Source organism: Lynx rufus, unplaced genomic scaffold, assembly GCF_022079265.1.
Source record: "Lynx rufus isolate CCGP_SWC_20201006 ecotype Redwood Valley unplaced genomic scaffold, mLynRuf1.p SCAF_3, whole genome shotgun sequence".
Lineage (NCBI taxonomy): Eukaryota > Metazoa > Chordata > Mammalia > Carnivora > Felidae > Lynx > Lynx rufus.
This window is the reverse complement of record NW_025814845.1, coordinates 970,429-984,637: the sequence shown is the minus strand read 5'-3', so window position 1 is coordinate 984,637 and position 14,209 is coordinate 970,429. Positions and strand designations below refer to the sequence as shown.

Below are 14,209 nucleotides of genomic sequence, written 5' to 3'. Positions count from 1 at the left end.
CGACATCCCAGGAATGTGTAAAACCCCGAACTCTACAATTTTTATCACCTTTTACATATTCACAAGTTGGGAACAAAGTGGTGTCAGTGCTCCTCAAGCTGCAGGTGTGAGCCAGCTTACGGAGTCAGGATGGGGACAGCGTGGGACAGGCTTTAGCTCAGCACTTGTGTCAGACCAGTTTTCCCTCCAAAGTGTTAACTTTGCTTTGTTAGGCGGCCCTCTTTCCCTGAAGGTGGCGGTTCACCCATGAGGTGCGTCCAGCCCGGAGCCAGGCCTCGAAGGCTCCTCGTGAGCAGACTGTGCCGGCTCGATGGTCTGCACTGAACGCGTCCAGCCTGCAGTTCCGCAAACCCCAGGAGAATGCAGTTACCGATCTGATTTCCAGTGTAAACAGGCATGTAATTAAATGTGTCCCCACTGGTGGCGACACTGTGGTGAGACGCAGTCCAGCCGTCCACCTCTCGGCCTCAGCTCTCAGCAGCGGCAGCTCCAGCTCCAGTCGACAAGGGAGGGGGCTGCACCCGTTTGTAGAAATTCGTTTGAGAGTGACTTATGCCGCTTTGGTTTTACAGAGGAGTTCCAGGAAGGTGACCCGAGATATTCCCAGCTACACAAAGGGCAGAGCTGTGACCCCAGCTGGGTTTTCTCAGTGCACTACACTGACTGCAGTTCTGGGGCAAGTTTTTGACCAAGTAATTTAAGAGTGCTTAAAGGAAAAGAGAATGTTTTGAAGTGGTATAAATTAAAATTTTAATTATGGGAATAGTACCTACATCTTTCAAAATTACAAGCAAAATAAATTGCCCCACCTTTATATGCAGTAAATGAATTTAACAGTGTTGACGTTGACTCCTACAAATAGCTCCTGGAAGCAAAGGCAGTGGAAGGTTGGATTCTCTCTGGTTTGTAACGTCGCTCGCTCCACTTTTCTCTCCATGTGAATGAGGAATGGAGGGGAGGTGTTCTGCTGCAGCTCCTGTGTGTTTGCAGTCCCCTTCCTGGTCCCCTTCCCAGGTCTCTGGGTGGAGACATCTGCCCCCAGCAGAGGCCCAGTTACATGCCAGCCTGTGGCTGCACCAGAGGGAAGCTGACCTGTGTGCGGACGTGGGCCAAGTACATGGCCTTGGGATTTGAGCAGAGAATGGGAAGACTAAGTCACACTTAGTAGGTGGATCCCCTCCACCAAAGTACACAAAACAGTTATCAGAAAGTAGGAAAATAAAACATATTAGGGCTTTAATCCTCTTAAATAAAATTTAAAAATTAAACGTTAACATTTCAAATATACCAAGCATGCAGCTGTCAGATTCTGAGAAAGTCCACCTTACTAGGGAAAATAACCTCCAGGCCATCAGTAACTAGCTAATATAGATCTGGACATTTCTACAAATAGATGAAAGAAACAGGGCAAAAGTGACCGATTTTGTCAAATTCAGTTACCGGCAAAATAAGGTGGTGAGGGCTGTTCAGGTGCTCGTGCTCACTTCCCGTCTCCAGAGAAAAGCCGGAGGCCACTCAGAGCAGCTAGACGGTAACCAACCATAAACGAACCCACGTACTCCAGCAAGGGCATCGTGGAACTGTTCCGAGCAGGAACGTGCTTAAACCCTCGCCTTCCCTTCACTGGATGGAGGCAGCGGGCTGAGCACAGGGGACAGCGTGCGCCACAGGGCAGCCGGGTGGCCAGCGTGGTTCCTGAAGACACGTACTTGGCTTACGACACGTGGACATCACCAGGCCGTGAGCAGATCGAGCTCGTGTCATCCGTGACACTAGGCTCCAGTAGCGTCCCGCTGGCCTGTTCCATAAGCATGTGGGGCTATTAAAGGTGTATTAAAAATCAATGAACAGACTCCCGAATTAGAGGTCATTCACACATCCGTGCAACCGGCTGAATTCTCTGTTTAGCCGCTGGTTACTACAGTTTTCCAACAAGATTTGGGAAAGGGTCAAAAGTAGAGAAGAGATGAGCCAACCTTTCAGGAGTTACAGCAAACGATCTCACAGGACCCAGGGCAGCCCTGCGGCGGCCGCTACGCCGCCTTCACCACCCCCACCAGGGCGGGCCGCAGGGTGCGCCCGTGTAGCTTGTAACCCACTTTGCTGACCAGCGCCACCGTGCCCGGCTCCTTCCCCTCCACCGGCGTGTGGAACAAGGCCTCGTGCTCATAGGGGTCAAACTTGGCCCCCACGGGGTCCAGCCGGAGCAGGCCGTGCTTCGTGAACACCTTCTGGATCTGGAGCTCCGTCATCACGAGCCCTTCGTACAGGTTCTTCAGGTGCGGGTTGTCATCTTTAACCTCCTCCTTCGGGACACTCTGCGTCGCCTTCTCCAAGATGTCTGCGACCTCCAGCAGGTCCTTACAGAAGCCCTGGATGCCTAGATGAGGTGGAAAGACCTCGTCATCTGCATTCCCCGCCCACTGCTGCACAAGCTATTGAACGGTAGCCTTGCAAACCGTTCACCTGTCCTCGAATGTTCGTGGTATGTTTAGGGGGAAAAAAAAACCCACCCCACAAAAACCAAAAACCTTTTCTGGGTTCGGACCAGAGCTAACTGGGCACAAAGGCAAACAGCTAACGACATGCAGAACCGCACCCCCCGCAGTGCTGCCCGGGCTGAGAAACCCCGCGCTCGCACACATCACCCGGCGGACGTCACCGCTACTGCCCGCAAACCGCAGGCCGAGTGGGGCAGGGGCGGCTGCGCTGGGTCAAAGTCCCCCAGACGCACCCCGGGCCTTAACCTCACGTCACCTAACAGAAAAAACAACACAGGAGAAAAGGCACGCAAAATCCAAGGCGGTGTATCCCAGCGGGTGGTGTGCGGTTTCAGGACGTGTCACATGCTGAGCGAAGCTGGGGGTGAGCGGAGCGCTCGAGCGGGGACCTCCCTCCCCCACGGCTCTGACGGGGCACGACGCGGCATCCCGTGCCTGGCTCTGCAGGAGGCAACACCTGTGTCTGACTTCCTGTCACTTTCCCTCCTGCTTTAAAATGGAATTTAGGGGCGCCTGGGTGGCTCAGTCGGTTAGGCGTCCTGACTCGATTTCAGCTCAGGTCTCGGTCTCGCGGTTCGTGAGATTGAGCGCCGCATCGGGGCTGTGCTGACAGTCAGGAGCCTGCTTAGGATCCTCTCTCTCCCTTGCTCTCTGCCCCTCCCACGCCCTCGTGTACGCATTCGCTCTCAAACTCTTCATAAGTAAGTAAAATGGAATTTAAAAATTCCTACCTAATAAAAACACGTGCGTCTATCGTGGATTAAGCCTGTGCCAGTTCTTGGGGAACTGCCTGCCCTCACGGACTGGACGGTCTGAGGGACCCGCACCAGGTAACCCCACAGGTGACAAGTACGATTACAGACCACACGCCCAGAAGGAACGTTCCAGGGCGCTGAGGAAAGATCCTACTAAGGGGCTACATTTAGACTGGAGAGTCAGGGGAGAGGTCTGTGAGCCAAGGCCTGAAGTTATCCAAACGTCTGAGGACTGAAGAGCGGCCACTCTACAGGGAAGAGGCGGGCCCAGAGTAGAGGAAGGTTCCAGATGGGTTAGCAGAATGGGTGGACATGTGTCCCAGCTGCACAGGCCCGCTTCGGTCTCAGCTGCAGACCACCCCAGTAAGGCAAACATCTCAAAAAAGAGAATCAAACGAATGTTGTGGTTTCTCAGAGCAAATCAAATTATGTTTATGCTGTAATCTATAAAATAGCATTATGTATAAAAAAACAGCATACCTTAAATGATATTTTTTTCCCCAAAACCGCTGACCATCATTTGAGCTTTTGGCGGGTTGTAACCATAGACCATAACAAACGTAACAATAAAAAGGTGGAGACGTCGTGAGAATTACCAAAATGTGGCACAGAGACATGAAGTGGGCAGACGCTGTTGGAAAAATGACTTGCCCAACATAGGGCTGCCACAAACCTTCAATCTGTAAAAAACTGCATTATCTGCGAGGCGTAGTAAAGTGAGGTATGCCTGTGTTTTAAAATCCCTTTGGCTCAGACCAGGGCGCAGGCGGCAGAGGGAAGTGGACGGATGAGAGACCAGCCGTTCACCACTCATGGGACGGGAGGCGCGTGGGGACAAGGGACAGGAAAGGGTAACTTCAGATTACTGATCTAAGTAAGCACTAGGATGGATAACAGAATCATCTACTAAAATGAGAAAGAAAAGCACAGACAGAGGGAAAACTGAAATACCTGTGAGACATCCAGGTAAAGACGGGGAGCACACACAGGACGCACAGGAGTAGAACTCAGAAGAAATGTCTGAGCCACAAAGAACCTGTGCGTGATGCCTTTCAGACCCACTGGAGGGCGAGTCTCCTGGGGAGCACGACGACAGGAGGGGAGGCCAAGCCCCAATCCCTGAAGGACCCAGGCATTTGAAGGCCAGGCAGATAAGAAGCCAACGAACGGCATTACCACCAAAAGGAATAAAAAATACTTTGAGAAGAGATCTGCTATCTGTTCTGTGTGGCAGCACGAGATCTGGATCTTGGTGTTCACTTGACTGTGTACCTACAGTGTGTCCCTGGGCAAAGTATTTAATGTCTCACTGTGAGCCCGAGGTGGTTCTAGAATGTGGGAGAATGATGCCCGCCTGCCGGTTCCGTAAAAAGAGTTCAGCGAGTACTCAAATTGCAGCCTTATGTTCAACGGACACCACCACCACTTACTGGCTCCGTGACGCGTGGAGAGTCATTTAGGCCTCAATGACCTCGAGTGTAAAATGGGAAGGACAGTAACACGAGTATGTAAACGCTGACAGTGCAGACAGCTTAGATCTTTCTAATGGGTTACTGCTGAAGTAGCTAAAGAAAGATCATCAGGAAGGCCGACCTGCTGGAATTATCTGCAGGCTCAGACAACCTCAGGCTAACCAAGGTCTGCACGCAGTAGGGCAGTGAGCACACTCCTTACTGGAGGGATTACACCTAGAATTCTAGTGCGAGTTACAACCGTGACTTTTGCTCCTTACAACTTTACTGCTGACCCATTTCAACTAGAGAGAATGCACCCAGCAGCCTCCCCACTACCTCACCCTGGCAGAGTCTGCTGTCTGACACCCACAGACGCACTCCGCCCACCTTCCCCACCTCACAGTTCTCTAGGATTGATATCATATGGTGTTTCAAGTTACCATATAATTTTGCCTCTTCCACCAATTTTTGGCTCCTCTGTCGCAAATTCTCAGTATCTGCCAAAGCTCGCTTATATTTTTCCTAAAAAAAGAAAAAAACAGGAAATTTACATGAATGAATCATGGAACAAATTCACGAGAGCAAATCTGACATTAGCAAATTCCAAGTCAAAACACAGATAACATTTATCATGTTTGGGATTTTAGACTACAGGCAGTGCAGCTTAATACGCAGAAGTAAGTTACACCCGTGTCCTTATTTTCAATGCGTGGAGAAGAAAATGTCAAGGTGCCTCGCATTTATACTGCCCCCGTGTGCACAGCTGGGAAAGGGCGAGGAAAAACATCTACTTTCTCGTGGCTCTGATGGTTTCATCACCCATCAAGGAAGGACCACTCACTTCCTCGGCACAATTTCCAACCTCAGGGGATCCTAGAAGGCTGGTTGGGGCTGACGCACCCAGTTTCCACACCTGAAGGGGTTGAGGAGAACCACAGCCCACCGAGGAGATAAAACCCCATCTGCGAACCTTCGATACTTTGAACGTTGCCCAGACGTGGCTCCATCCCAACATTTGCTGGGTAGCGATCACTGAACAATGGCACCCTGTTCGTTTCTCCAATTTCCCCGTCATCGCGCTCATCTACTGAGCGCTCCTGCTTTAACGTGGGCTCAGTTACTCTGGGGCCCCTACCCTCACCTGTCTTCCGTCTGCAGGCGGTTCTAGTGCCGTGGTTAAGAAGCCGGCTCTGGAGGCTCAAACCTTGGCTCTGCCACTCTGTAGCTAAGCGACCTGGGGAACTTCACCTAACCTTTCTTAGCCTGTTTCCCCATCTGTAACCAGGGATCTAACGGTTGGCTCACAGGGTATTGTGAGGATTAATATACACAAGGTGGTAAGAACAGAGCCAGTATATAGTGTTTGATATTATCATCTGCAAATCCTTAAAGGTCCAGATTTGTGCCACCTATGCCTCTTCATGTGAAGTAACAATCAGTCCTTCTAACTAGTTCATGAAACTCCCTCCCTCCCTGGAAGAGCACAACCACCACACCTCTAGCCCCAACCCTGGTCTTCCCCTAAGACCCAGCTCAAGTGCCAAAGTGAGTGTTCCTCACCCGTAAAGACCATCTCAAGTCTTAATTCAGTATAATCTATGCGGCGCGTGAAGATGATTCTCATGCCAGAACCAGAGCCACACAGGATTTGGGTTCTAGTCCCTTCCTCAGCAAGAAGCTGCTATAGGTCCCAACAGGCGAATGACCAAACTTATCCAAAGAACCTCGCCTGCAGTCCAACAGACCACACTCCCCGCAAGAGCCTGTGCCACCTTACCACGGTCTCCTTCAGCTGCTCTTCTAGCTTGGCCTTCTCGTCCAGGAGTATCTTCTCTGTAGAGGGAGTATCTGTCTTCTGTTCATTTTGACCCACGTCCTCTTCCAGGTTCTGGCCACTGTTCTTCTGTTTCATAGCCGTGCACAACAGCCGAGGAGAGGATCTAAGATAAGTCCACAACGCTATGAATTAAGACTGTGGGTTTTTTGCTTAAAAGTCAGATGTGTGAGGGGCAACTGGATGGTTTGGTTGGTTAAGTGCCCAACTCTGGATTTCGGCTCAGGTCATGATCTCACTGTTCGTGAAATCGAGCTCTGCATCGGGCTCTGCGCTCAGAGTGCAAAGCCTGCTTGGGATTCTCCCTCTCCACTCTGCCCTCACTTGCTTGCACATGTGCACACACACCCTCTCTCAAAATAGAAACATTTAGAAAAGGTATCTACAGACAAGGTACTATAATTTTGGGTTTAAACATGATAAAGGAAGAACCATGTGCTCCGGAAGGCTCAGAGTAGAATGTTTCTATCTTTGGGGAAATGGAAGACCGTGAAAGGCTTTGTGCAGAGGGGCTCTAAAGGACAGATAAGAGTTGCACATAAGGAGTCTGGATTGGAGGTAGGAAAGCGGAGGGATATACAGGGGGAAACAAAGAGCTCTGAAACGAATACTGGAAGTGACTTTAGATGTTATCCAATCTGACCCCACAGGAAAAAGGTTAAGTCATAAGCCCAAGGTCACGAAGTTTTTAATGAATGACAGAATGGTCTTAAAACTCAGATTTCTTCCCAAGTTTTGCAACACAGATTACTCTTAAGAGCTGCTCTTAATTGTGCCGCAGTTCAATCTGAAAATAAACTCTAGTCAGTTTTCTTCCCAGATTAACTGCCTCAATGAACCGGAGAGTTGTCAGTACGCAGAACACACGTACAAGGAGGTTTCCGGCAGCACAGCAACAGGCTGGGAACAGAGCGCCCGTCAGAGGGGACATCGTTGGATAAGCTGGTGCTTCCACAACATGGACTACTCCGCAGCCACCAAAAACAACGTCCGGCTCTCCTCTCTGGGACACGCTACAGCTGTACTGTGCGGTAACAGATGCAACGTAGAGAAACCGGCAAAACGTGACGCCCTTTCTAAGGACGAACCAGAAATCCTGTGTACATACCCTGTGTCTCAGGCCCGGAGAAGAATGGAAGGACCCACAGTTACTAGGGGGAGGACCGCACTAACCTTTCTTTCGTGTTTTATTTTTGTGATTTAAAACAGCTCAGAACCTAAACGCTCAGTGTGCTGTTGTGAGGCCGGTCTGATTTTTCCGTGGCGCTGATTCCTGGGTGGGAAAGTCGCAGTCATTCTGCAGTTCCGCTCTGCTCCGCAGTTCCGATTCCTGTGGCTCAGCCCACACAGGGTCGGGGAGCAGCGTGGCAGGGGAACGACAGGGAAGAGTCCGTGCCCATCCGGTTCTCCAGAGAGCGAGACTGAGCCTCATGGAGCTTAGTTGCTCTTAGAGCCATGACGGCTACTCAGCTCTCACCCCCACCCCCATGTGAGCCTCTTTCCACAAAAGTAGTTCAAGGACAGCAATTAATTCTACCTTGCTGATCGCTTTCCTGGCCATGAATTTAGATACAAAACCACAAACTACTTGAGCAAAAAAAAAAAAAAGAAAAAAAGAAATGCCTTTTTACTCAGGTAATCCAGGTGGGTCCCCGCTCTCTGTTCCCCTGTTTTGTTTTACATAATTTATCAGGCTGGCAATCACACCTTCATCCCCTTTCCTTGTAGGTAATCTTCGCCCCACTCGCGGGGCTTCCCATCCATGTGCAAAAGCTCCTCCAAGGAAGAGTGCAGGTCCTGCTCTGCCCAGTCTCCACTTGGCCCAGAGCAGCTCCTCTGGCAAATAACTTGGTTCTGAGCAGTTCCTACAGCAAAGATGCTAACTACTTCCCAAACTAACTTATGAGGTAGGACTTTGAAGAAACAGCAGCTGCAGGATGAGAAGAAGAGAAAACAGGGCCCGCGGGGTGGCTCAGTCATTTCATCTCCCCACTCTTGATTTCCGCTCAGGTCATGATCTCATGGTTGGTAGGATCGAGCCCCGCCTCCGGCTCTGCAAGGATCCAGCTCGTGATTCTCTCTGCACCTCCCCCGCTCGCGCTCTCTCTCCAAATAAATACACATAAAAGTAATAATAACAATAATGAACTAGGCGAGCGCACCGACTCTTGAGGCCTTCCCTGCGGAGTCACTGCACTTGTCTGAATACATTCCTCGCTCCACGACGGAGCGAGCTTCGAGGCACTTCGGACCTGAGACTCCGGAAAAGGCGGAGGTGGAGAAGGAAGTCGGGGCCGAGTGGAAAAAGCCCGGGAACCGCCACCAAACTCCCCGAGCGCCCCCGTGGGCCCGGCCTGGCGCTGCCCGGGCACGCACGCCCGATACTGCTAGCGACCCGGCCTCCGGCGCGGGGCCAGAGCCGGGGCCGCGAGTGCTGGGGATCGGCGCCGAAAGCCGGGCCGAGGCGAAGGCCCTGCGCGGCTGGTCCGCGCGCCGCGTCGGCGAACCGCGGGCCCAGCACACCCAGCTCCCGGGCCAGAGGCGGGCAGGGCCGGCGGCGCGGTCCCGGCCCGAGTAGGAGCGGCACTGGGGACCACGCCCCTCCTCAGCCACCCGCAGCAGGGCGCCCCTTACCTAAGAGACAGTGCCAAAGCCGGGAGGCTACGCCGCGCCACCCTCACGCACCGAGCCGCCATGACTGCCGCCGCCGCCACCGTCACTGCGCACGCCCCAGGCAGGCGTAGAGGCCGCTGGCCCGCCCCCTCGGAGGCCTGGCCACTCGCGTAGATTCTGTGCCTGCTTCCCCGCCCAACTACTTCCCTGCAGCCAGTCCGTAACCGCTTCTCCCCTGATGGACATAAAATATTAACCAATAATTGTGGGTCATTGCTGAGCGCTCTCTCACGCTTCAGCTTCCCCTCTCGGTGGGCGGGGTCTTAGGCTTTACGGAGCCACAGAAGGTGAGGAGGTGAAAGGTGAAGGGAACTGTGGGAGGAGACGCTCGCGGGCGGGGCGTGGTCCAGGGCAGAGCCAATGGGGAAAAGGCTTCGGGGGGCGGGGCTCCGGAAGCGCACTGCTCAATCCCAAGACACTTGCGACCCGCGAGACCTTTTGTGCTTCCGCTGCCCTTCGTCCTGGGGGCGGGGGCGGGTGCAGCGCGGTGCGGGTCTCCGGAGTGTCGGGCGTTCGTTACGCGCACGTCACCTGAGGGCCGGGGCGCAGTCTGTGCACCTGCGGGGGGCCGCCGTAAACCCGCCGTTTGCGGACTCGTGGTGGGGATGGCGGGCAGGACCGGGGGCGGGCTGGCGGGCACTCTCAGTCCCGGACACCTGGTGGGGCGGGTGCCGGAACCTGGGAGGCGGATGTGACAGCGGAGATACGCGTGTATGTTGCTTTTCTTTGCACCTTCGCTTTCCTCGGGACGAAACACAAATTATAACAATAAGAACAGCACCTAGGAATACCTTGGGGACTCCGCTAAAGCTCATATATCCAAACGTTGTCATTAGCCTGACAAAGGCCATTGGTACTTTATCACATGCCCTGAAGTGGAGGTGCGGCTTTTCTTACACCCCTTGGCTGCTGTCCCTCCAGCGAGGGGCCCCCAGGAGCCCTGGCTCAGCTCCTGCTCCTGCACTCCTGGCCCGCAGTCCTGTCTGCCAAGAGGGGAGGCCGGAGCCTGCAGGCACCCGGTAAGTTGGAGGGCTGGCCCTGTGGTCTCCCAGGGGGTCCTCACACTTGTGAGGACCAAGCCTCTATTCTTTGCTCTGCCCGCGTTAGAAGCATTGGTAATGCTGAATGAATGTGTGCGCTGTGCCCGAGCCTGTGACACCTGCAGGGAGAGGCAAACAGCCAAATTCAGAATGTGTGCTGTTCTATGGAAAAAGGACCCAGTTTATTAATTGATTAAAGGGCTGGAGGGGGAAAAAGGAAGTAGGACTGTTGAGAATAAAAGCTTAGAAGCATAATTAAATGGATGTGTGGACCTTATTTGGATCATCCTAGAGCAAAGGAACTATACATGTCTTTTTTATAGTTGGTTTGTTCTGAGCCTGGGTGGCTCAAGTCAGTTAAGCATCCGACTTTGGCCCAGGTCATGATTGCCTGTTTTGTGGGTTTGAGCCCCGTGTCAGGCTCTGTGCTGACAGCTCAGTGCCTGGACCCTGCTTCAGATTCTGTGTCTCCCTCTCTCTGCCCCCTCCCCTGATTGCACTCTCTCTCTCTCTCAAAAATAAGTAAACATTAAAAAAAAATTTTTTTAAGTAAAAAAGACCTGTGTGACACGAGGTGGGGGAGTTTGAGTATAAACAGTATCAGATGATACTAAGGAGTTATTGACACTTTTGTTAGGGAGATGTAATGGCCCGATGGTTAGGTAAAAATGTCCCAATTGTTTGGAAATACAAACAGAAGCATCTACAGTATATTGCCACAGTGTTTGGAATTTGCTTTATAAATACTCTTGTAAGGAAATCATGAGGATAGGAGAAACTCGGTGGCAAAATGTCGATAATGGTTAAAGCTGGGTGGTGAACACCGTCAGAGTTATGACTATTTTGTGTATTTGGGATTTTCTGTGATAAAATGTAAAATGGTCATGTGATATTTCTTACTGGCTGTGACATTGGGCAAGCCACTTACTTGGTCTTGGCCTTGATCCTTGATCTGCTCACCTATAAAACTGGGATCGTATCATTTATTGTGAAGTTTAAAAGAGATACAAATACTCATTTCCTAACTTTTTCAAACTCAGAAGAAATCAAATGGGCATCCGAAATAGCTTGTAGCGCGGCATGCGGGCAACCAGCAGAGAGTTATAGCCACTGTGTCCCGAGACAGAGGCAAGCACAGGTTGTCGAGGGGGCGATGCCCCACCGGAGACCCGGCCACCAGTTGGTCAAGGCCTGCCAGGAAGCCATGCCCTCTCCATCTGTATCCTGCCCCTTGGAATTTCCCTGAACAGCAGTCTGCCTGTGCTGCCACCTCGTGGCCACATTGGGAACTGCTCCAAGGGGAGCTTGGGTCACGCCTGGGAAGATGTCAGTTGGCCACTGCTCTTGAGATCCTGCTGAGGTAGTTCCCCGAGATCTTCAGTGCAAGTCCTCTCCATGGAGACGAAGCTGCTTGTATGGGAAGACTCTTGGGTCAGCCTGCAAAACACTTTTAGCAAAGGTCATGGGTGCCCCGGACAGCGATGCGGGAAAAGCAAGCCATACCGTGGGCGTGGCGCCCCCAACAAAGATGAGATGACGGTTAAGAAGGCGACCTCGGGAGAAGGTCTGGCAGACGGCCCAATAGCGTGTGGGCCATGGGTGAGATCCTCATAATAGTCGAGCGCCCGCGGGTGCCAGGCTCTGGGCAGATGTTCTTTTGGGTCAGCACACAATATGGTGAGGAGGACACGGAGCCCAGTCAGGTTAGGTGACCCGTTCAAGGTCACAGAGGCGGGAAAAGGCAGAGCTTTTGCATAGTTTTCTCAACTTCGATATGAAGTTGAGCCTTCATATCGCGGCCTTGGCCTCGGTGAGCCCTTTACAAGTGGAGAGTTTGCCCCAGCAGGCAACGTCACAGAGCTTTTCAAAGCATGAGAATGGGTCGGGTGGCTGCTTTGGAGATGGAGGGGACGAGTGAGAGACAAGGCAAGGGTGTGGCTCCAAGGCCCAGAATGGAGACCCCAGCCCCGTGCACTGAGCCACAGCATAAGCCCGGGAGGCGGCCACACGTTCATTGTCTGGGCCTTCTTTGATCATGTTTTTTTAATGTTTGTTTTTTGAGAGAGAGAGAGAGAGAGAGAAAGAGATAGCATGAGCGGGGCCGGGGGGGGGGGCAGAGAGAGAGAGAGAGGGAGACACAGAATCCGAAGCAGGCTCTAGGCTGTTGGTCCTGTAGAGACAACTGCAACACGACGAAGGTTGGCGAGGCTGTGCCCGAGAAGTCCTGTGGTCTGTGGAGTCCCGGGAGGCACCTGACCCACATAGGGCTTGTCCAGGAAGGCTGCCTGGAGGGGGCGGTGCCAGAGCCAAATCTTCAGGGATGAGTGACGCGGCCAAGCAAAAGGAATGGGGGTTCCCCCCACAGCACAAGCACTGGCGCAGGGGTGGGGAGGGAGAGGGTGGAGAAGAGGGCCGTGTGGAGAGATGGGGCCGGCTGGGGAACGAACCCACCCAAAGGGGCTGGCCCTGCACACCCCGGGGACTCTGTAGAGGAGGTTTAGGGGGGAGGTTTCTCCCTCATAAATGTCTCTTCTAACTGTCGCACCCATGGACCGTCGGTGGCCCGAAGGCAGGGGCAGGCCGTCCTCCAGCGCCAGCACCCACGGCAGCACCGGGCACAGAGCCGACAAGGTCACACGTCTGCTGAGTGGGTGTCGGCACCGATTCAGGGCCTTCCCGGGAGGGGTTGATTCCCAGACGCTCACAGCCACTGTGCACAGAGACCGCTGGGCCCGGAGGCCCGAGGGCAGGCGGGGCAGAGAGACACAGGTGCCGGAAGCCGGGAGTCAGGCCGGCACCAGAGTCACGGCCAGAGGCCCCAGGACTTCCAGCTGGAGCCCTCTGCTCAGTGCCCGACGCGGGCTTGAACCCATGAACTGCGAGATCATGACCTGAGCCAAAGTCGAACTCTTAACCAACTGGGCCACCCAGGCGCCCCATCTTTGATCATGTTTTGGATCTCAGCACACAGAATGGATTAATCATACACCTCGTTCCCTTTTTCATCATTGTGGCTCATTCTTGGCCCACTTTTGCTTGTTCCTTTGTTTTGGTGGCTGAACCCTCCGCCCAGAGGAAACCGGGGTTCCCAGGCCCGAGACGTGCCTGGATGAGGTACCTGAGGTCTGGCAGCAAGTTTCACTGCCCCTTGTCCCTAGCACACTGGCTCCAAGCAGAAAGGATGTGCTTGGCAAGAACATGCCACCAGAAGCGGCCACAGCCGTTGAAGCTGAAATAACTTTCTGCAAAAAGAGCCCCGTCATTTGCACCGGGAACAAGTGAACACGCCATTAACTCACAGCATTTCCCTGAGAACATTGTAAAGATACCTGCAGCTTTCAGACCACATGGGGCTCAGGTGGCCGCGTGGGTGGCCTTCTTTTCTCCCGCAGAGGTAGGCAGAGGGTGGCCTTGGCTTGCCCAAAGGACAGGAAAAGAGGGAGGAGGCGGTGAGCCCCTCGAATCCCGGGGAGAGCTCCTTACAGAGCCTGTGGACGTGAGAGATAATTTGAATCTAAGGCTGATTAAATTGTTCACCACAAGCCCACTGCGTTTCGAACCCTCCTGTGTGTTGGTCAAATCCATCATCGGCCAGAAAAAAGAACCATGAAAAGCTCTGTGGGTGAGGATTGGCAGGAGGGATGGTTCCTCATTAGAAAAATAATAGAGCTTATTATAGAGGCATTGGAAGATGCAAACCATGGGGTAGTCAGGCAACATCAGCCTTCCTCCACCTTCTGCGTGTTTCTCTCTCTCTCTCTCTCTCTCTCTCTCTCTCTCTCGCGTCCCCAGTAGGAAGCCGAGTCCGTGTGCTGTCCGGCTCCCCCCGACTCTGCCCTTGGATTGATCACAAGCCCAGAACTGGAGCCAGAGGCATCTTGGGGTGATGGCTGTGACCCTGCGGGGCCACCGTGAACAGGGGTGAAGTGGGTCTCTCCCCTGAATAATGAGG

The 14,209-nt window shown here is 53.1% G+C and overlaps 1 protein-coding gene across 1 annotated transcript; it reads right to left on the bottom strand.

Annotated features, from left to right (window-relative positions):
* Positions 1-725: 725 nt before the first annotated feature.
* On the bottom strand, positions 726-9,281 carry GRPEL1 (GrpE like 1, mitochondrial). Its single transcript, XM_047090711.1, has 4 exons — positions 9,179-9,281; positions 6,488-6,650; positions 5,151-5,232; positions 726-2,380 (listed from the first exon to the last, which is right to left on the bottom strand). Exons 1-4 carry the CDS (start codon positions 9,238-9,240, stop codon positions 2,034-2,036), a joined length of 654 nt encoding a protein of 217 aa, XP_046946667.1. The 5' UTR covers positions 9,241-9,281; the 3' UTR covers positions 726-2,033.
* Positions 9,282-14,209: the final 4,928 nt, after the last annotated feature.

Coding starts and splice junctions, on each gene's coding strand:
- GRPEL1 (XM_047090711.1), bottom strand. CDS start 9,240: ATGGCGGCTCGGTGCGTGAGGGTGGCGCGGCGTAGCCTCCCGGCTTTG. Junction 6,651..9,178: donor GCTTTGGCACTGTCTCTTAG/GTAAGGGGCGCC, acceptor GACTTATCTTAG/ATCCTCTCCTCGGCTGTTGT. Junction 5,233..6,487: donor AGCAGCTGAAGGAGACCGTG/GTAAGGTGGCAC, acceptor TTCTTTTTTTAG/GAAAAATATAAGCGAGCTTT.